Source organism: Hemicordylus capensis, chromosome 6 (genome assembly GCF_027244095.1).
Source record: "Hemicordylus capensis ecotype Gifberg chromosome 6, rHemCap1.1.pri, whole genome shotgun sequence".
NCBI classification, from domain to species: Eukaryota; Metazoa; Chordata; class Lepidosauria; order Squamata; family Cordylidae; genus Hemicordylus; species Hemicordylus capensis.
The window spans coordinates 70,460,681-70,481,241 of NC_069662.1; the positions used below are offsets into that span (position 1 = coordinate 70,460,681).

General features: G+C 46.3%; 1 protein-coding gene across 2 annotated transcripts; it reads right to left on the minus strand.

The window, feature by feature from the left end:
- Positions 1 to 1,288: 1,288 nt before the first annotated feature.
- Positions 1,289 to 8,137, minus strand: LOC128330202 (uncharacterized). Of its 2 annotated transcripts, none has more exons than XM_053262659.1 (7): positions 7,310 to 8,137; positions 7,085 to 7,207; positions 6,949 to 6,981; positions 6,698 to 6,754; positions 6,542 to 6,595; positions 6,341 to 6,448; positions 1,289 to 5,932 (listed from the first exon to the last, which is right to left on the minus strand). In XM_053262659.1, exons 1-7 carry the CDS (start codon positions 7,440 to 7,442, stop codon positions 2,814 to 2,816), a joined length of 3,627 nt encoding a protein of 1,208 aa, XP_053118634.1. In that variant the 5' UTR covers positions 7,443 to 8,137; the 3' UTR covers positions 1,289 to 2,813. The 2 variants fall into 2 exon arrangements, with proteins under 2 accessions (XP_053118634.1, XP_053118633.1); XM_053262658.1 differs by having other exon boundaries at positions 6,536 to 6,595.
- Positions 8,138 to 20,561: the final 12,424 nt, after the last annotated feature.

Genomic DNA, 20,561 nt, shown 5'->3' on the forward strand with positions numbered 1-20,561 from the left:
GGGAAGCGTTTGGAACGCAGGGTATGAACTTGAGTGAATGCCTTGATCAGATCCACCATGTTGGAACCGTCAACAGCCGTCCCCTTATAGACAAAACGCCCCCGCTCATCCCACACTGTAACTGCAGCATTCTGCCTCAGCTTGTTTAACAAAATCTTTGCCGAGTTCCTAGAACGCACAGGGAGAGTGTCCAAGATTTCCTGAAAGGAGGGATCAGAGCTGTGTGTAGCTTCAGCAGCTGGCATCTCAGGCTGTGGTAGGAACAGGTTTAGTCTTCCCTTTTCGGTATCACCCATTCTCACATGTGTTAAATATTTTTGAAGTAGGCCCTCATAAAGTTTAGCCTTTTCATATTCTGTTAAGTCAGACCTCTGAAGAACACCTTGCATTTCAGTGTCTAAAGCGTAGATTGTAGCAGCTCTGATGTTTTCCTCCTTAGGAGGGTTCCCTTTTAGCAGATCTAACTGGTGTTTGGGGACCATGTACATCTTTTCCGCATACTCCATTATTGTTTGGTTAAAAGGCTTGTTATCAGAGGAATTGCAATTCCTAACAGCGGCGCAAGAAACCCTCCAGACTGCTTGAGCAAAAGCTTCTTCTTTCTCAGAGATACGCGCTTGTTACTCAGTTTTTTAATTAATCCACGCTTTTTTCTTAGCACACGCATCTGGTGCGGAGACAATGGAATATTTCCTTTTAAGGTGTTTAGGGCAATCTCGGATATGGCTGATATTAAATCATCAGAAGCTGCACATAGTATGGCTTTCCTCTGCTGTGGAGAGGCATTAATAAGGAGTTTTAAGAGGGCTAAGTTTCTCTTCACGCGGGTAGACATGGCTCTCAGAGCAGTGGGGTAACAGGAATACCTGTGAAAGCATCAGTGTGACCCCCTTTTGTATCCCCCCTTTGATTTTTTCTTGATGTACACGACAGGCCATTTGGGAGGGAAAAGACCCGTTCTGACCCTATAATCCTCAGGAGTTCTAGGGTTTAAATCCACAACTAGATAACCATAAGGCTCCCGTGTGGCATCGTGGTAGGCCTCTGTGAAATACTTGACATCCCCGGGGAAAATCTGACGCGCCAAATTAATGATCTGTAATTTATCCCTTGGGTTTTTAAAGAGCACCATATACTTGGCATTAAGGCTTATGGTGCGGGCCGCTTTTCCTTTGTAGAAAACATTCTGTGTGATGAGAAAAACGCTCAGATTCCTGTGGTGAACAAACTCAGTGAAAGCGCGTTCAATTTGCTGGCTGTCAGATGAAGCACTCATCAGGTCATCCAGAACAAGAAAACAGATTTTATTGGGGGGTAACAAGTCATCATCATCAATTTTCTCAGGCATACCTTCTACAAATTTTATCATAGGGTATTTACAGAGCAATTGTTTGTACAAAGGTTGCCAACAAGAGTAACACCATACGATTTTTTCAGGCATCACAGATAGCACACTGTGTGTATTGTCCAGCATTTTTTTAAGGAAAAACGTTTTTCCACTATTGCTTGGTCCCGCAAGGATAGCGGAGAAGGGGTGTTGCCATCGAACATCCATTTTAATACCCGTAGGGTATAGTCTTAAAACCCTCAATGATGACGCGCTTATCAAACGCCACTCTCTGTGTCTTCCTCAAAAGACGTGTTTCTATCTCCCATCTCCTCTTATTTCTAACGATGCCATTCTGCTCTACCACAATCTCACGTGTTGGGTTCTGGTCCAAAACGTAGGCAAAAACCAGATTTTTCAGACTGTCAAAATTAATTTTTTGACAATTAGAAAAGTTCAGAGTAATTCCCTTGACTTTAATACACGATTTACCCCCTGACAGCTTGTAGCCGTAAGATTTAGGACCTGTGCTCACAAACCCTGTTATGTACTGGTCTGCCGGTAGTTTGTTTGTCAGCTCCCCTAAAAAGTTTCCAAGGGGTGGGTTGTACTCCCCCTCACGAGACACATAGATCACAGAATCTGTGTCATGGTACAGGCACCGTTCCCCCAGCTTCTCCATGATAGAGTAGAAATGCAGGCGTGCATAGGCGGTTGTAAAGCAGGCCAGAAAAACATTTGTGTGACCTGGCAGAACTATACGTTCTTTTGCATCTTTCCAAGACACACAACATGTATCATCATCATCAAGGAATTCACACATAGAGACCTCATAGCTATCTGAAAAGAGGTATTGGGAAAGCTCATTAGGGCTTTTTACTATGGATGTCCTAGGAAGGTTTGACCTCTGAGCAAATTTCCCCCACAAGGAATTTAAGAAAAGCTTGGCTATCTGGCGTTTAGCAGGATTTGATTCAATCATCTCGGGGCGTAAACACACACCTTCTTTCTTATAATACTCAGCAATGTATTTCTCCCTATCCTCCCTGCTGACATACTCTGCTGGGTAGCCCGAAGCCTCTTGCTTCTGCCTGAGAAATGTTTTGACGTACTCTGAAAAGAGGCTGCCAGAACTCCTTTCAAAATGCCAAACCTCATAGATCTGTGCCACCCTGTAACCTTTAGCCACAGCAACATTCAATTCTACAGTGCACCATGTACCCACTAAAGCCCTTTCCTCATCATTGTGCCTGCATTGCTCCAACTGCTGTGAGTCTGCACAGAGACTGCACAGCGGAAACATGAGCTTCCCGTTCACTTTGACAGGGAGGACAGGGAAAAAGAGACGGCGTGGTGGGTATACCTTCACCTTGGCAATTCCAAAAGATTCAGAGAGTGGTCTAAAATCGTCATAAATTACTTTAGGGTGTCCTATGGGAAACTGGCGATTTCGCATGATAAAAGGATAGAGAGAGGTAAAATCTGACTAGTGAATCTGTTCTCCCTCCTTTGCCTCATAATACAGACGCACACAGCCTGTCCTGCCCCCAAACAACGCATCTCTAGGTTCCAGAGGTTCTGGAAATCCCTGCTGCTTCAGAAAATCTACCACCTTCTGATCCCCCTTGACCATGTCACGCCACTCATGCTCCCATATACAACGGACTTCAAACCCCAAGGGTTTTAAGACATCTGCTTTCCTCTCACTAGCATTGTAGAGAAAACCATAGGTTTCCGACAACATGGGGTGCTGTTTGTGTGCTGAATAACAGGTTACACACCCGTGATAAAAGCAGCCATTAAATTCAAAAGCACATTTCTTTCCCCCATTCACAGAATAACCATCTAAATAATATGCCTTAACACCCCCCGACGCCTCCTGAAGCTCCTGAGGAATATCAACCTTAAACTCACCCCCTTTCAAAGCGTGTTGAATATGTATGTTTTCCCTGTGGGCTATGTATTCCAACCATTGAATGGACATAGTTGAGAAACTTTTGCACTGATGATGGTAGTTATCTGGGGCCGGTATGGCGATCTCTTCATCTTTCAGATACTTGTAGCGGTACATTCTTAAGCACACACTAGCAAGCGTAGGGTATTGGAAGGGGTCGATACCCACAAGAACCCTGGCATTTTCCCTCCCCATAGGTTTATCAACGACATCCCATGTCATCTCAACCAATTCATGTCTATATTTTGTACAGGCCTGCATCAGGATGTCTACATCTTTCTGACAGTAATAGGCCAATTCCTTCTGCATATCAAACATTTTTGATTTGTTTTCCTCATACCACTTCATGAAGTCTTCCCTATCTGCAGGCTTCATAGCATCCACACCATAGTCCTGGGGGTCTGGCATATTCCCAACATAACTCTCATTTTCTTTTTTATTAAAGAAATGTGGGAAATAGCCCTTGCAGCCCTGAAAACCCATAGCTTTGGGGAGTTTTGCTAGAGCCATGGGTAGGTGGCATAGGGAATCTATAAATTTTATGTCATTTTTTGTAACTGTTATACACAGTAGTTTTCCCCCCTGTGTGAGCAGCTCTACATCGAGGCCTTCATTGATTAGCTCTCTCAGTATCAAAATGCCATCATAGCTCCGCGAGTTGTGAGCCAGAAAAGTGCACCCCATAAACTTATTATCTGATGTAAAACATAATACAAAGTCATTCAGACATTTATCTCCCTTAAATTCCCAATAATCCCCTTGGGGCCCCCACTTCTCCCAATCTTTCTGCTTCTCTTGATATGCTTTAGCAGGCTCCACAGTCTCCCCATCAAAGGCCCTGGCATAAATATAGTTTGGGACGTGGATCCCATCCTCCTGCCTGCATTCGCAGTCATAAAACACATATTTTACTGATATCTCGGGGTACTGTAGACGTGGAATGTAACACGCGTGTTCTACCCCGGGGGAAAGGTACTCATAACATACATGGCACTGCTTTCCCCTACAGACGCGTTCAGCTTCATGACCCGCCTCGACATAGCGGAAGCACTTTTCACATAGGTCACGCGGGATGCATTCTACCCGCCCCATGGCGGCGAGCTTCATATGCTTTCCTAGACACTCATGTGATCTACACTGCATCTTGCATTTGGGGCATCTGATTACACGCCCCACATGTTTTACACAGCCAGCCTCTAAACAGCGGTGGCACCTCATCAAACAGTCGTGTGTGTGTCTGTAGGGCGTGTAGCAGACATAACAAAAATTTCTGGTCCCAAAAAGCCCTTTGATGTTCTTAACCTCATAATAATGATCCTTATGAAGTAACAGAAAACAGGTTTTGAGGTACTTCTGTTCAGGAGTTTTTAAAATACTCCATCCAGAAGTTCCCCATTGCACAACAACAATATTGACCTTCATATGTGTCTCTACGATTTCCACGTCTGCAAAAGACACTTGTTTCTGCTCACTCCACCCAAGATCCTGGTACAACTTTTTTGCTCCCTCTTTTATCTGTGTAGCGGTGGCTCTCAAATCTAGAACAGCCATGAGACTCGCTGCAAAACAGAGGGCTGTGTTAGGCATGGGGACATCTATCAGATGCAGCCTCTTTTTCTGTATAATGCTGCTATAGGGTATTGATTTTATATGCCTGCGACCGGCTCCTCGTGGGGGTGTGATGACAATCACAGCCAGTGTTAATACACCATCAGCTAAAATTTGTGCATAACTTTGAAGCAGGTTAGATATAGCGCTTAGGAATGCCTCAGCGTTCAGATGGCCTGCCTGTCTCCTTGCTGAGTAAAGGGGGTTTGAAATCCCTGGCGCTCGCAATCTGAGCTGTACAAAGTCCCCTGGTTCTATATGGTTGTTTATATTATCCAGAACCCTTTGAATAGCAGAATGCATCCCAGATAGCGCATCACAAAAGGAGTGTACTCTGTCCAAATTCACAAACTTGAATTCGTAATACATTTCAGTTCCATTAAAGCGTGCATAGCTCCTATTATAACGCTGTATAAACTGAAGATCCACAGGTGGGGTTTCTTCAGAAATGCCTGCTGCTTCTTCAGAAGAGAACTGTTGGGAACCAGCTGCAGGTCCAACATCGAACGCCAAGCCTCCTCGAGAAGCTCCACTGTGGGTAGCCCGCTCTTTGGGGGTGGCATTCGGGCCAACATCAGAAGCCTCACTTAAAGAGGACCCATTCTGGGTTTCACACTGTTCAGTAAAAGCATTCTGAGGACCGGGGCCACTAGGTGACTCCTCGGATGATTCAAATTCGTCTGAAGAATCAGAAGCATTCCTATACCCTCCTGGCTGGTGGCTAGATGCGGACCCTCCCCCCACCTGTATGCAGACAGGGTATGGTTGATCTTTTTTATTTCTGTCTACGAAATCACACACAGGGTTTGCACGTGTCTTTAGACATTGTAGCTGTTGTGAAGTATCACTAATCACGGCCATTTCTTTACGTATGATGCGTTTTGCTTGCTCAAGGTGTTGCTCAGCTTCGGCCTTGCGTTCAAAAGCCACAGCCCTAGTCCTTATCAATGTCTCTATGTGTTCTGTAACACGTGCCATGCTGGCCAAGAACTCGTTATCTTGGAAGTTCAGCTCTTGGACATCACGGAGCCCCGGTTCATGTTCTGAAACAGATAGATCGGGGGGGGGGCAGGGGGTCACCATGTATGTCTGGAGTAAATCACCCACAGCTAGTAGGTTTGAACGTGTGTGTGTGTGTGTGTGTGTGTGTGTGTGTGTGTTGTGCCATGGGGGGGGGTAGACTTACCAGACTTCTGAAAGGGTCTCTGGGTGTCTTGTGGTTTTGCCCGCTCCTAGGGCTTCCGGGTCAGCTGTCGTCGGGTAGTAGAGGGAACATCTTCAGGAATCCACGCAGACAAGGGGGGTCCTCCCCAACATCACACACAGGTGTGTGCATGATGTGTGAGCGTGTTTGTGTCATGCGGTGCAGAAATGTCTTACCCGCATGGTACAAACATGTGTGTTACTGAAGTATGTTGCTGTTTGTGTCATGCAGTGTGGAAATGTCTTACCAGGTTCCAGGATAGCCCTTCTGGGTTTTTTGTAGGCTGGCTGCACCTCCACGTTGGAGTCCCTGGGCGCCATGTGTCCGGGTTGATGCTGTTCATGGGATACTACATCTGCAGACAAGGGAATCATACGGTTTTCTCAATAAAAGCTATACATAAATAAAATAGTTAAAACATTTCATTCTTTCTTTCTCCTACCCTTACTCTTTGCTTTTCTCTTCAATCTGCTTAGACATGTGGGGGCTGGTTCAGGTTCTTCTGTAGGGGAAAAAAGGGGGGGCATGTTAGATAGAATTAGTCTGAGGTTTCCACACAGCGTATACATTTGCAGGGATGCTTTTAAAATAAAAGCTATTTTACCCTCTAGAGCACTCTCAGTCAGATTCCGCAACCCGTCCTGGGTATTTGTCAGGTCCACTGTGAACAACGTAGGCATGTATTAACCATAATTATTAATAATTCTATTTGTATACCCCCCCCCCGCCTTCCAAAATAAATAAATAAATAATAAAAAATGGCTCAGGGCGGTTTACACAGAGAAATAATACACAATTTGTTGAATTTTAGAATGAGATATTACAGAGAGATTTGGGGGGGGACCCTGTTCTTACCTATGTTATCATCACTTCTCTGCCCTATGCCATCTACAATAAAAAGAGAGAGAGAGAGAGAGATGATCGTACTCAGAAAAACCCTTCAAAACAGTACTCATCTAGAATTTATTTTAAATTTTAAAATGTAATTTACCAGGTACTCTGTTTCTAACAGCCTGTGATGTGAAAACCTCATCCTTTGGAATGAGATATGGGTCCGAACTCTTTGAGAGCGAAAAAGTGGCTCTCCCAGGCCGAGGGGGTTGAACAACAGTTTCTGTAGAACATCAAATATAAATCAGGCATTTGTATATCTTCTTAACATTTTAAAACAATCTAAAAAGGGGTGGGGGGTGGGGAGAGTAGAATATAGCCATACCCATATCTTGAGAGATATCAAGAAGATTGCTCATTTCATCATCCCTTATGCTCATCTTCTTTGGTGGTGTTTTTCTTTCTTTGTTTTTTGGTGAGTGCTGTTGAATATATACAAAATACCCAGTCAGGGACATGCTCAGACATATCCTCCCCAATCAGAACCTAAACGGGCAGCAAGATGGAATATCGGCATGTTTATTCTCTTGCTATGGGGTGTATTCAGCAGGCCTGTGGAAAACCAGAAGCGGTGGGGATAGGCCCCTTGCTACTTAAAATGGAGGCCGAGCTAAGCCCCCACATGGACTCTCTTCACCCTAACAGTTTGCTAGATATTGAGAACTATTTCACATCTGTGATGGCTGCAGAATTTGCAGATGGGAAAATCAATAAGGGCAGATTTTTAACTATTTTTCTGTTCGGTGGTTTGCTTACAAAAAGTCTTACAAAACGTCTATGCCCTGCGGTGAGCCAGCAAATCATGGACAAGATGGCCCTTTTTATTACAGATTACATTGTGAGGAGTGGCTGGCATGAACATGTGTGCTGGGTGAGTTTATTTAATTTAAACCATTTACAGGATTGTGAGTTGTGCATGCATGACCCTGTTTTATTTATTTGTTGCAGGAGAGCTGTTTTGCAGAGAACAGAAACGGCCCTTGGAATACTAGATTGCTACAGATGTTGAGGCGTACATCAAAAATGCTGTATATAATACTGCCTGTGTAAATATAGGTTTTAAGAATAAAATTTTAAAAACAACAAGGGTCAGGGTTCTCTCTCTCTTTTTTTTTTTTTAAAAGACCCTGTGGGTAAGATTCAAATCATTCCTGACCCTAAAACATGCTCTCCAGATATAAAAATAAGCATTTACTAAGGAAGCAGGCAGATTCAAACCAGACCGCATGGCGTAGAGAGGAAAAAATGAGAGAAAAGGGGGTAAATTACTAAAGTTACATGCACTTTTAAACCATACAAGGCCCTAAAAACAGGCTCTCCATATATAAAATAAGCATTTACTACGGATTCAGCCAGATTCAAAATCAGGCCGCATGGCTTAGAGAAAAAATGAGATAAAAAGGGGTAAACTGCTAAAGATTCATGCATTTTAAACCAATCCTGGTCCCTAAAACATGCTCTCCATATATAAAATAAGAGCATACTAAAATATCAAAAGATTCCAAAGATATCAAACAGATTCAAAACCAGGCCCCACAGCATGGTTTAGAAAAAGCAAGTTATAAAATGGTGGTAGCCATACCTTAGACTTGTTTCTCTACAGGGTCCTGCTTTGGGGAGTTCTCCAGGGGTGAAAGAGAAAGACTTCCTAATTCAAACTAGTTTTATCAACGTGAGTCCTATGCCCACATGGTCTTGCAAGACCTTTCTGATTGGTTGACCTCATGCATGCTGCATGAGGGGTGTGGTAAAAGATTCATGCTGGCTGATGGCTTTATCTCCCCACTGCTAAAGGACCCATTGTCTGATGAACGCATCATCATCCTCTTGTCGGACCCCAACCTACTACAGAACCCTCAGGGCTGGTGAAGTTCCTTGTAAAATATATCTGTAATAGGGTATCCCCAGCAAAAAATAAAGCAGTCATTTGTTTAGAATCAGGGCCATTTTTTTATTTTATGAAATGATACATAATAATATAGTATTTTAAGAGACATACAAAAATACAGTCAGTATTCTAGGAAGAATGTATTAACAAAAAACAACGCAAAAACACATACCACCAGAGGGCAGCCGTGTACAACAGTTCCATTAGACTTTTGCGAGGGAATTTATTCAGGTATCTCTGGAACAAGAAACTGTCTGTATCCCCTTTTTTTCGAGGACACAGTTCACAAAAGAGAGCATTCTGGAATCCTTCTGTTGTGGGATAGCTTCTAACACAGCCTGCGGGTCATCAGAACCCTTAACCCTGCTGATGAGGTTTAGAGTATGATTCACGGTATCACTAGATAGCAATAACATTTTCAAGCTGTAAGCAATTATAATAATTATGTGGAGCACTGCTTTCACACACATCCTTGATGACAATATTCTAATAAATCTGGAAACATTTCTATCGGTCCAAGTAACACATTCATGGGAGTCTTGCCCCCCTGCTTGAACCATACACCCGTAGCATGAATCATACATGTAATTCTTCAGGCAGTATTTTAAAATTCCATATACCACCGCTCTGACAAGGCCTTTCATAGCAGAACGTCTTTTCCTTGCTGGTATGTAATCTGAATCATCCACTTGTAGTCCTAGGAAATTCTGCATAGTCACATGGCTGGGTTGATGCGTTCTCACAGCGGGAGGATTCTGTAGGATGGGGAAGGTATGCTGTTATTACTATTTCTTTCTATCTTTCTTTTAAAAGAGATATCCCCACCCCTAAATTCTCCATACGCACCCTGATATGCATGTTCCCGGGCTCTGTATAGTTCCATATTGCTAAAGGCAGTGTGTCAAGCCCGCGGTCCTCACCCTCTTGGGAAAACATTGAAGAACACAGTTTTTATGTTGCACCCCTGGGAACTCTCACATACTCCCCAAGTCTGTAACGCCAACAGTGTTTATTTACCTGAGCTCCAAAAGATTCTGCAGCTGCATCTTCCAAGATTCCCTGCCAGATTTCATAAAGTTCTTGGTCTTCTTCTTCGGGACGCTTAACAGGTGGAAATTTCTCATCATCAGAACTTGTACTAATATACCGCTTTCTCGGGGTAGGGTTTACAATTGTTTCTTGTACAATATCCTCCAAGGATCTCTCTGGGGAACCCATGATCACTCAAACCGTGGGTCTGCAAAAACAAAGTGGCTCAGAGAGAAACGGGGTATTCCTATTGAATCAGAATGGCCAGGCGTGTTCATAGAGAGCTCAATTGACCCCGATTCGGTCAATAAAGTTGCACAAAATGGCCGCCCGACCATTATCACGCCTGCATACTCGGGCCTTTCCGGAGCCTGAAACCTATTCCTATTGGTCCAGGGTGGCTAGGCGTGTTCATAGAGGGGTCACTTGTCCACCTTCGGACATGTCTGGACATATTCTGGGGTAGGGGTGGTAGGGTGGGTGGCAGACTTCCGGGGTGAGGGCGTACCCCTACTTCTGACACTTTCCGACCACGAGGGGCCTCCTCTGGGCCTTTTCGCCCAATAAAGTTGCACAAAATGGCCGCCCGACCATTATCACACCCGCTCACTCGGGCCTCTCCGGAGCCTGAAACCTGTTCCTATTGGTCCAGGCTGACTAGGCGTGTTCGTAGAGGGGTCACATGCACACCTTCGGACATGTCTGGAAATATTCTGGGGTAGCCGTGTTAGGGTAGCTGCCAGACATCCGGGGTAAGGGCATCCCCCACTTCTGACCCTTTCCTGTCACGTGGGGGTCTCCTCAGCCCCTTCTGATGACGTATTTCTGGTGACATAAGGGCATTTTAACAGCTGCAAGCACCCGCGCCCCGTGATGTCACTGTGACGTCATCCTCCAGCCACGTGCTTTTGTTTTTAAACAAAACCACATGGTTTTTGACAGCAGGTATGCCCCTATACTACTATCCACCGCTCTCAAGCCTCTGATCCTGGTAATATGCTGCCTCTACAAGCCTTGGATCCCTCCATCCTTTCCCCTTCTTCTCCTTTCGCCTCGTCCCTCTACTAATTCCTGATCTCCCCAAACCATGCCAGCCCTCAGCCTTCCTTACCCCCCCCCCCTTTTTCCATCTCTATCTGAGTTGTATTAGGCTCTAGGAAGATTTAATACACACACATATGTTAGTTAGGAACACTGGGTGAATATTGTTGCTGGTTAGGGTTGAAATACTGTTAGTAATATTGATAGAATGTTCTGCTTTCTGCTCAGTTAGATTGATGTTGTTATTCTTTTATACTCAATAAAGCCCATTGAATCATTTAGGTTTGGTTTGATCTCCTTTCTTTCTTCCGTCCAGATCCTACATGGTCACTATATAAAAGAATTTGGTCACTTGGTGACACTATGAGACAGGCCTCATTTTGTATGCTAGCTAATGAGCATATTCAGTATATAAATCAGGCCTGGACCACAACAGGAGGAAGCAGAACACAGTGCTACAATCCAAAAGGAAAAAAGAAAGCGTTGCAGAGCATCTATAAGTGTCAACAGTTGCACACTGAGAACGGTTAGTTGCACTAACAGCACTACAGTGGAACAGTGAGGCAAATCAACATTATGCAATAGATGCAGGTACCAGTCACCTCAACTGTTTTGCTTTTTTAATTAAAATCAGCTAGTGAAAAACTATACGTCTGAGCAAAGGGACAAAAAGCAAAGGATCATGATATTTCCCCCCAGCAGTTATTTTTTTCCTCCTTAATGTTGCCCTCTCAAGGCTCCTTTTCCATCCATGTGAGAAAAAAGCAGCCAGAGGTAAAAAACACTCCACCCATTTCTCTGCTGAAACTCGCAACTGCCAGTGGCCATGTGTAATTCGAATCACAACCACCCACACCCAAGAGAGTATTACATGTGTCTGTTGTAGAAGGCACATCTTAGCCCTGAGACTGCTCCTACAGCTAATCTGTGGAATGAAGAAGAAAAAAGCCCTCTAGCATGTCACCATCAACTGTTGACTGTCTGGACACACACAGAAAACACCCAGTGCAAAAAACTAAATACAGTTTTATAATACATCACTAAAGATGAACCATGAACACTACTCGCATAAGAGTTATGCCTTCTACAAAATAATTCAAAGCAATTTATTTTTGCAATTCCCTATTCCACGAAAGCAGACAGCAAAGCTATTACCCATGAGCTGCTGGAAGGGCAAACCAGCACAGCTAAGGACCTACCCTCTTCCCCACCCCTCTCCTCTAACCCCCTCCAACAACAGAGCACGGAGAAAAGCCCACCCAAAGAAAGGAAGATAGGATTTGAGCTGGATCGGGAGAGGGGTTGCCTGCAAAATTTGGTTTACTGAATAAGGAGCACACCTTGGAGTGAAGAGGTGCTTTCACGCAGCAAGCGTACCCTGAAATGAGACTGAAGAGCTCCCTCCGGCTCTTTAGAGCTCTAGGCCACGCCCTTTTGCATGTGAAGTATCACATGATGACATCACATGCAAAGGGAGCGTGGCCTCAAGCTCTAAGGGGCTGAAGCGAGCTCTTCAGTCTTATTTCAGGGCAGGCTTGCTGCCTGAAAGCATCTATTTTCCCTCTCTATCCCTCTCTGGAATAGACACTTTAAGGCAGCAAACGCTCCCTAAAAATAATCGGAAAGTCAGTGCTCTGTGGGGGTAGGGGCGGGTGCGCAGGCTCTCCGCCGGGACTCAGATCTCTGTTGTGCGACTTGCGTGGCTGCGTGAGTGGGGGTGGAAGCAGGCACCCAGCAGGGGGGATTTTCCAAAACAAACAAACCCTGGAAAAAAAACACACACACACACCTGTGGTGGTTGGGTGCGGGGCATGGCAAGCACTTGACGTCCCCCTGCAACTGGCGCCTAGGGCACGTGCCCTGCCTGCCCCACCCTGATTACGTGTCTGCATGGCCCATTCAGTCGGCGAGTGCTTTCTGCGCCGGCCCAGTAGGGTTCTTCCTTCCTCTCCCTGTCAAGCAAGGCAAAGAAGCCCCAGCCGGGCCAACACAGAATGCACTCTCCAGTTGGATGCGCCACACATGCTGCTCAGCCCCAGAAACGCCTCCTGCATTGGTGTCCTGACACAGGGTGGAAGGGGTATGGCCGGCAGGGGACAGCACAGCTGGGGATGAGCCTGGAATATTACATGGAACCAAGAAGACAAGGATTGTAGAATAGAACAATATCGGACCTCTGAAAAGTATACAGTGTACTGTGCTTGATTGGCCAGCAAACTCGCCTGACCTGACCCCATAGAGAATCTATGGGGCATTGCCAAGAGAAGGATGAGAGACATGAGACCAAACAATGCAGAAGAGCTGAAGGCCGCTAATGAAGCATCCTGGTCTTCCATAATACCTCATCAGTGCCACAGGCTGATAGCATACATGCCACGCCATATTGAGGCAGTAATTGCTGCAAAAGGGGCCCAAACCAAATACTGAATACATATGCATGCTTATACTTTTCAGAGGTCCGATCCTACTACAATCCTTGTCTTCTTGGTTCCATGTAATATTCTAATTTTCTGAGGTTGTGGATTTGGGGTTTTCATGAGCTGTACGCCATGATCATCACAATTATAACAAATTAAGGCTTGACTTATCTTGCTTTGCATGTAATGCGTCTGTCTCATATATCAGTTTCACCTTTTAATTTGCATTACTGAAATTAATGGACTTTTGCACGATATTCTAATTTTCCGAGTTTCACCTGTATGCACTAGTAGAAATGTTTCAACACACAACTTAACATATTCCCATCCCACATATCTCTCCCCCCTCTGACTCTAAAGCACCTGAAACAGGTCACAGTTATACTTGAGTGCCTGGTCCATTGAGGGCCAGTGGAGACCACACCACCCAAAACAAACTAAAAAGGATATGGGGGCCCCCAAGGGGTGTGGAGGCCAGTGTTGCCTCTAGCAGGGATTTCCAGATACTGTTCACTACAACTCCCAGCAATAACCTTTGGCTGCAGTGGCCTTTGGCTGGGGATTCTGGGAGCTGTGGTCAACAACATCTGGGAATCCCTGTTAGAGAGAACACTGGTGGAGGCCCTGGACTTCGTCCTCAAAGTTCACTGTGCCTTGCTCCATATGTCCCAACCAGGACCTTAAGTTCTTCTTCAGAGGCCCTCCTCTGAGTGCCCTTGCCAAAGGAGGTGAGGCGGGGTGGCTACTAGGGAGAGGGCCTTTTGGGTGGTGACACCCCATTTATGGAATAGCTTCCCGAGTGAGCTTTGCCTGGCTTCCTCACTTTGTTCTTTTAGATGCCACCTAAAGACCTTTTTGTTCTGTCAGGCTTTTTAAATTTTGATTTTCAAATTTGATTTTTTAAAACTGATTTTAAAAGAGTTTTAAAATTTCTTTGTATTGCATTTTGTATTTCCTCTCCCCACCCCCACCTTTTGGTCTCTTATGATTTAATGTGTTATATGTTTTCATTTCATGTTTTCTTTTCATGTTGTGAGCCGCCCAGACAACAATTTGTTATGGGATAGCTAACAAAGTTGTTCATCACCATCATCGTCATCATCATCATCATCATCATGGCCACCTTAAATTTATTACAGGCTGATATCCAGAGCAGCAACCAGAAAATCTGCTCCTAACTCAGCCAGATTGTTCCAGAGCGGAGGGCAGAGGCGGATCCAGGGTGGGGCAGCCAGGGCACATGCTCTGTGTGCCCCCTGAAGGGGGCATAATTTTGATGCCCCACCATCACAAGATTCAACCAGTGGGAGCCGCTGGGGGGTCCCGGTATCTCCGGATCCCAGGTGGCTGGCAAGCGGACCAGTGGCACCTGAACACCCCCCCCCCCACTCACTTGCACAGGCTGCAGCAGCACACTCACACGAGATCTCTGGGCAGCGTGGGACAGGGTGGCGGGTGGGTGCTCCCATTGGATGGTGGAGAGCGCAGGCCAGGCCCGAGAGCTGTCTGGGCTGCCTGCACCAAGCCGGTTCCACGTGGCAGGGAGACTAGCAGCAGCAACTGCTGGGTGTTTGCATGCTGCTGTTCCATAGTTTGTGTGCTGATGCTGTGTGCTGCTGTTTGTTGCCCAGCAGGCGACACAGCGTCTGCCTGCCCTGCTGGCTGGCTGCATTCTTGCATTAACCGCATACACACACACACACACACACTCCAGACAAAGTAAACTGCTGCTCTGCTCAAATCTCTCTCTCTCTCTCTCTCTCTCTCTCTCTCTCTCCAGACAAAGTAAACTGCTCCTCTGCTCAAATCTCTCTCTCTCTCGTGTGTTTGTGTGTATGTCTCGCACGCGCCCTACCCTGCAGTGCAGAGAGGCTCGAAAAGCAGATTTGGAGCGGAGGGAGGCGGCCACCTCTCAGCAGGAGCAGTTCTCAAGGTGCTTCTACAGGGAGACGTGGGTGGGCAGGTCGGGGGGGGGAGAAATGAGACCCTTCTTTCACCAAGCACCCCCATGGCTAACATAAACTTCGCGGGGGGGGGGGAATTGGGAACATAAATGACTAGGGAACCCTAGCCCTGCACCACAGCATGGGACTCTTTCCCCCTTGGCTCCTTCCCTCAGAGCTTGTGGCAGCAGGATGATCACGAGAGAAGAAGATTGTGTGCAGGTGGGGGGGGGGGTTGCCTTTGGTCAGAAGGGGAAAAGAGACAAATGCGATTTCCCCTTCCAACTTTGTCTGTAATGACTTTGTGGTACTACCTTTGTTTTATTTTATTTTTCTCTCTCTCTTCTCTCTCCGTGGGGTATATGTGTGTGTGTGTAAATCTGCATAAACCAACACCTGGGGCGGGGGGGGGGGATCGAGGTGAGCGGAAAGGCAAGAGCAGCCTGCTCTCCCCTCACTCAGCAGCAGCCACCGCCGGGGCTTCTGGCTCAGCCTGCCTGGCCTGGTGAGGTGTTTGGGACGCACACAGGGGCTGCTCTGCTCTGCCTCCCCTTCTCTCTCACAGCCACTCAGTCAGTTGGGGGTGCGTGCAACTGCCCAAACCGCTCTGCCTGCCTGGTGTGATCACATTGGGGTGCCCAAGCAGGCAGGCAGCCGGCAGGCATGATGAGGAGGCGAGAGAAGGAGGAGGAGGAGGAGGACAGCGGCTGGAGACGGAGACGGAGACTGCTGCTGGAGCCTGGGGAGTGGGGCTGCAGGCCGAGACGGCGGGGTTCAGTGTGTGTGTGCTGCTGGCCAGAGGCAGGGAGACTCTTCTTCAGTACTTTTTCTCCAAAGGAGGTCTGTTGTTGTCTCTCTCTGTTTAATTAAGGATGTTCCTACCTTCTCCCAGGGGATTTGGGAGAGAGAGAGTTGCACTTTGCATGTGCTCATTTGTTTAAACACATATTGTAAAACTAGTCAGAGACTGAGCTTAGCTAGAAGCCAGAAACAAAAAGAAACCAGAAAAGCCAGCAGGGTGCAACAGGAAAAGAGCTGCTGATCTTTGTTTAAAGCCAGCAGAGCCAGAGGAAATGTAGATTCTTTTCCTGAGGCATGTGTATTGCCCTGAGCCTGCCAGCTCCCCCCTTCCCTCTTGCCCTGGGCTCTGATGCTCTCACTTGTCTGTGCTGAAGACCGAAGAAAAGGCATACAAGAGATCTAGCAACCTTCTAGTAAACTGCCTTTTCCTGAGTCAGCCCATTGGTCCAGTCCATCCTTCTAACTATTCTCCACACAGGCTGGTAGCAGCAGGCTAGAAAGTTGGTAGCCAGGCAGCTCTGGAGTGTGTACTTTCACTGAGGAGCTGGTGAGAGAGAATTTCCACACACACCCCACCCCCAGGCCCAGAGGCCTAACCAGGGAAAATGGCACCTAGGGCAAGCACTGAAATTGCGCCCCTGTCCAAACAGGAATGATGGGACTTCTAGTCAACAATATCTGGAAATCCCTGTTAAAAGGAACACTGTACCATCTAGATATGTTTGTTGATCCAAACCTGAAAACATGAGCCATTCAGAGGCATAGCAAGGTTGGAATGGGCCAAGGTGAGATTTCAAAATGGGCCCAGAGCCCCTCAAAGTCCAGGGCCTCCACACACCACAGGCCCCCAAGGATTTAAGTCGGATCTTTCAAAATACGTATGCTGCCTGGAAATACATTTCACTGAATACACACATGCACACTTCACAGTATATAGTGATATACATCGAGTACTATATATTTGTGCTACTTTTAATGCCTAGAACACACTAGCAAGGCTAATTATTAAAATGGCCCCCTCGCTGCAGATTAGCAAAGGAGACTTTCAACCATGCAAGGTGAGCCTATATTTGTTTTCTCAGAATTCTGAACAAATTCAGAAAAGTTTGATTCCAGGAGGTTTTTCACACCAGGCTTTTAAAGCCCTTTAACACACATCTCCTCTGGAATAGAGGTGCTGCATTCACATGTTGGCCAGATTTACCCTGAAGTCCCTGCAAGTTATTGGGGAGCAGTTCAAACACAAGAAAAATAAAATAAAAGCACAGCACATGCTTCACAGTTCTCACTCAGACTTTCTGGGTTGCAAAACAACTTGAACATAAGTGCATTTATGAATGAATGTGATGTGTTTTAGAAAACCAAAGAAACTCCATTTTACTTAGAATACCTCACTCTAACTTAAAGTAACCCCAGGCCAGCTCAAGGACACGGCCTCACATGATCAACGTCATTTCTCCACTAAATTGTATCTAAAGAAACTTGGTTCTCACCAGATGAATGCTCACTGTTCTTTGCTGACAGTTAAAGAAAACAGGATGTAACCAAATAAGGAGTGATCACCAGATGAACAATGAATCTTTTGCATGCGTACTAGATACTTAGTCCACCATTTTGTTGCCAAGTATACTATGTCTAGGGTGTCAACATCATTCAGATTGTCTGTATAAATGTAAGATGCACCTATAACCAATTTGTATTTCAATGCAGAGCAATAGCCCATTGATTTACCTTGCTGGCTGCAGCAGCAAATAAAATTGCCTCTAATTGATCCCCACTGAGTCTGTTTGATTGGCAAAAAGGCGGACCCAGAGACGAACCGGTATTCACATCAACTGAATGAAAATAAATAAAATATACTTGTTCCAGAAGTTTTTGTAATTTTCTGCCCTGAAACAAGCCACTTATAGGCCTTTTTAGATAGTTTTTGTTTTTAAAGCCAGCACATTTTCCAGTCTGCTTTCAATTAAATATTCAGAGATTTCTCAGTCTCGCCCCCCCACCCACCCCCATATCAAAGCCCTATGGCAAGCAGATTCCTATAGGGGTGGGGGGACCCCAAAAAGGAATTCATAGCCTACCTAGCAATAGCTGTTCTGGATGGTCTGGGCAGGGGGGCTGCTGCTGCTGCTGCTTTGGAGAGCACTGCCTCCTTCCTTCCTTCCTTCCTTGCTTGGGGCCTGCCCAGTTCAGGCTTCAGGGAGGCCTACTGGGAGGCCTCTCTGGAAGCCCCGCCCACCCGCCGATCAGCTGAGAGGCGGGCAGAGAAGAGCTCTGCAGTTTGCAGGCCTTGCCGATCCTAGGCCGGAGCTGGAGGCAAGTGGCTGGGGGGCCCTGGGGCTGGGCAGGGGGGCAATGGGGTGGGGGTGGCAGGAACTGGTGTGGCGCCCCCACATCAGTGTCACCTAGGGCACGTGCCCTGCCTCCCCACCCCTAGTTCTGCCTATGCGCCTAGAGCAGCACGACTTGCATTGTGCCTGCACAGGAAGAAGTGTACAAACCAGGGCTCTTGTCTTGTTTCTGACGTGGCCAGCCTCCTGCACAGAGTGAGAGCAGCATGACCCCGAATACTCTGCCACATCAAGATGTCCTGCCTTGCCCTGCCTGGAATGACAACCGATGGAGCTGGTGCTGCTGCTCCGTGTGTCGCTTAGGCTCTCTGGCACCCCCTATCCTGACCAGCACAGAGAAACCAGGCAACCTTTGCAGAACTTTGGGGAGGCTGCACAGTAGGGTTGCCGTGTGTTTTGTCCCCCAGTCCCGGCAGGATTCCTCTGCCTTTTAACAGCTGCAACTGGTAGAAATCTTGACGGGAACTTCTTTGCATTACTGTAGCCCTAGGTTTGATTTTATTTTTATTTTATTTTTTATTTTTTATCCTGAAAAAACAGCTAAATGTGAAAAATCCATCAGAAGATACAACATAAGTCATTGTACTCCACCGCTGACTTGCAATTTCATACAGTGACATGCCCAGAAGAGCCAGCATAGTGTAGTGTTTAGAGTGTTGGACTAGGACCAGGAAGACCCGAGTTCGAATCCCCTTTCCACCATGAAACTCATTGGGTGACTCTGGGCCAATCATATATCTCTCAGCCTAAACTACCTCACAGGGTTGTCGTGAGGATAAAAAAAGGCATGTACACCACGCTGAGCTGCTTGGAGGAAGAGCGGGATCTAAATGTCAAAATCAATTAAAATAGATTAAATAAATTTTCAAAAGATAAGGCAGCTGGGCAATGGAGAAGAGGTAGAGACTACTGTCTGCATCAGGAGCGGGGCCAGGATAAAGGGATGGACAACTGAAAGGAGGGTGACAGAGTGTAGAGGAGCTGGTGGGAGGCGGTGGTAGCAGGCAGGTGAGACTACACCTGCAGGGGGCAGGGTGCCTACACTTGCCATCCTAGGGCATAAGTGCCGCCTGAGACTGTCACCTCACCTTGCCTCATGGGGGAGCCATCTCATCTGGATGAAGAATGCCTTAGCCCACTCTTTGCTGCTCTTGGCCTTCGTCACCATGCTTGTCTGGATGGCGAGTCTCCTCCTCCACAATTCCCACCATCGTTGGAGAAGATCCCAAGCTTTAAAGCCAGTAACTTGTGTCTCTGCTCTTCCACCTAGGACTCAGAAAATGGTCTGGGAGAAACTCAGCTAAGCAGGTGAGGATCTGATCCGTCCTGTGGATGGAAACCACTTGGAACCCCAGGTAAGAGTGGGAGAGAAGCAGGATTTTTAAAATGTGTTTTTATTTTTAAAAGCAAAAGGCCTTGCCTAGAACACCAAGCAGGTTCTTTTGAAATGCGTCCGAGAGTGCTTAATGTGCTGCAAGCTTCTGGGCTCTCTTGGCGGCCATAAGAAACTCTGAAAGACAATATCTTTCTGTTATAAGAAAAAGAGATTGGTCTGAGATATATAGGCATGTCTTAGTTTTAGTTGAGTTGAGTTTATTACTGTCAATGCATATAAAGATAGCTGTTATCCAACATCCTAACCGAGCCTAGAATCTAGAAGACTGGACAGGAAGATCTAGGCATGTCAATTTGTTGCTGAGAATAATCGAGCTAAGCTAGCTGGGTGAATGTCTAAAGAATGCTGTATCTTGGGCCTGAGAATCAATGGGACTGTTCTCATGACCAGCCTAACGCGGGCAAGGGCAGCCCAGCTGATGTTAGGCCGGGATTCCCGTGGATCCCGATGCTTCTCGCCTACCTAACCCTTCAAACCAACCCGGCTGTTAGCTCAGATTTTGCAAGCACACCCTTAACCTGGCTGCCGGTTATTGTGTGTCTCGTTGGGCTGAGTTCAGCCCTAGGAGATACAGAATCTGACAGGCAAATCCCCCATTGCATTGTGCATGTAGTGCATTGTGGGGAATATAGATATAGATATAGATATAGATATAGATATAGATATAGATATAGATATAGATATAGATATAGATAGATATAGATATAACAC

Excerpts from the sequence above, each read along its gene's own strand:
- LOC128330202 (XM_053262658.1), bottom strand. The coding sequence starts at position 7,442 with ATGTCCCTGACTGGGTATTTTGTATATATTCAACAGCACTCACCAAAA. Across the intron at positions 6,982-7,084 it reads TGTTAGAAACAGAGTACCTG|ATGGCATAGGGCAGAGAAGT; the intron begins GTAAATTACATT and ends TTTTTATTGTAG. Across the intron at positions 5,933-6,340 it reads AAGGGCTATCCTGGAACCTG|AACATGAACCGGGGCTCCGT; the intron begins GTAAGACATTTC and ends TATCTGTTTCAG.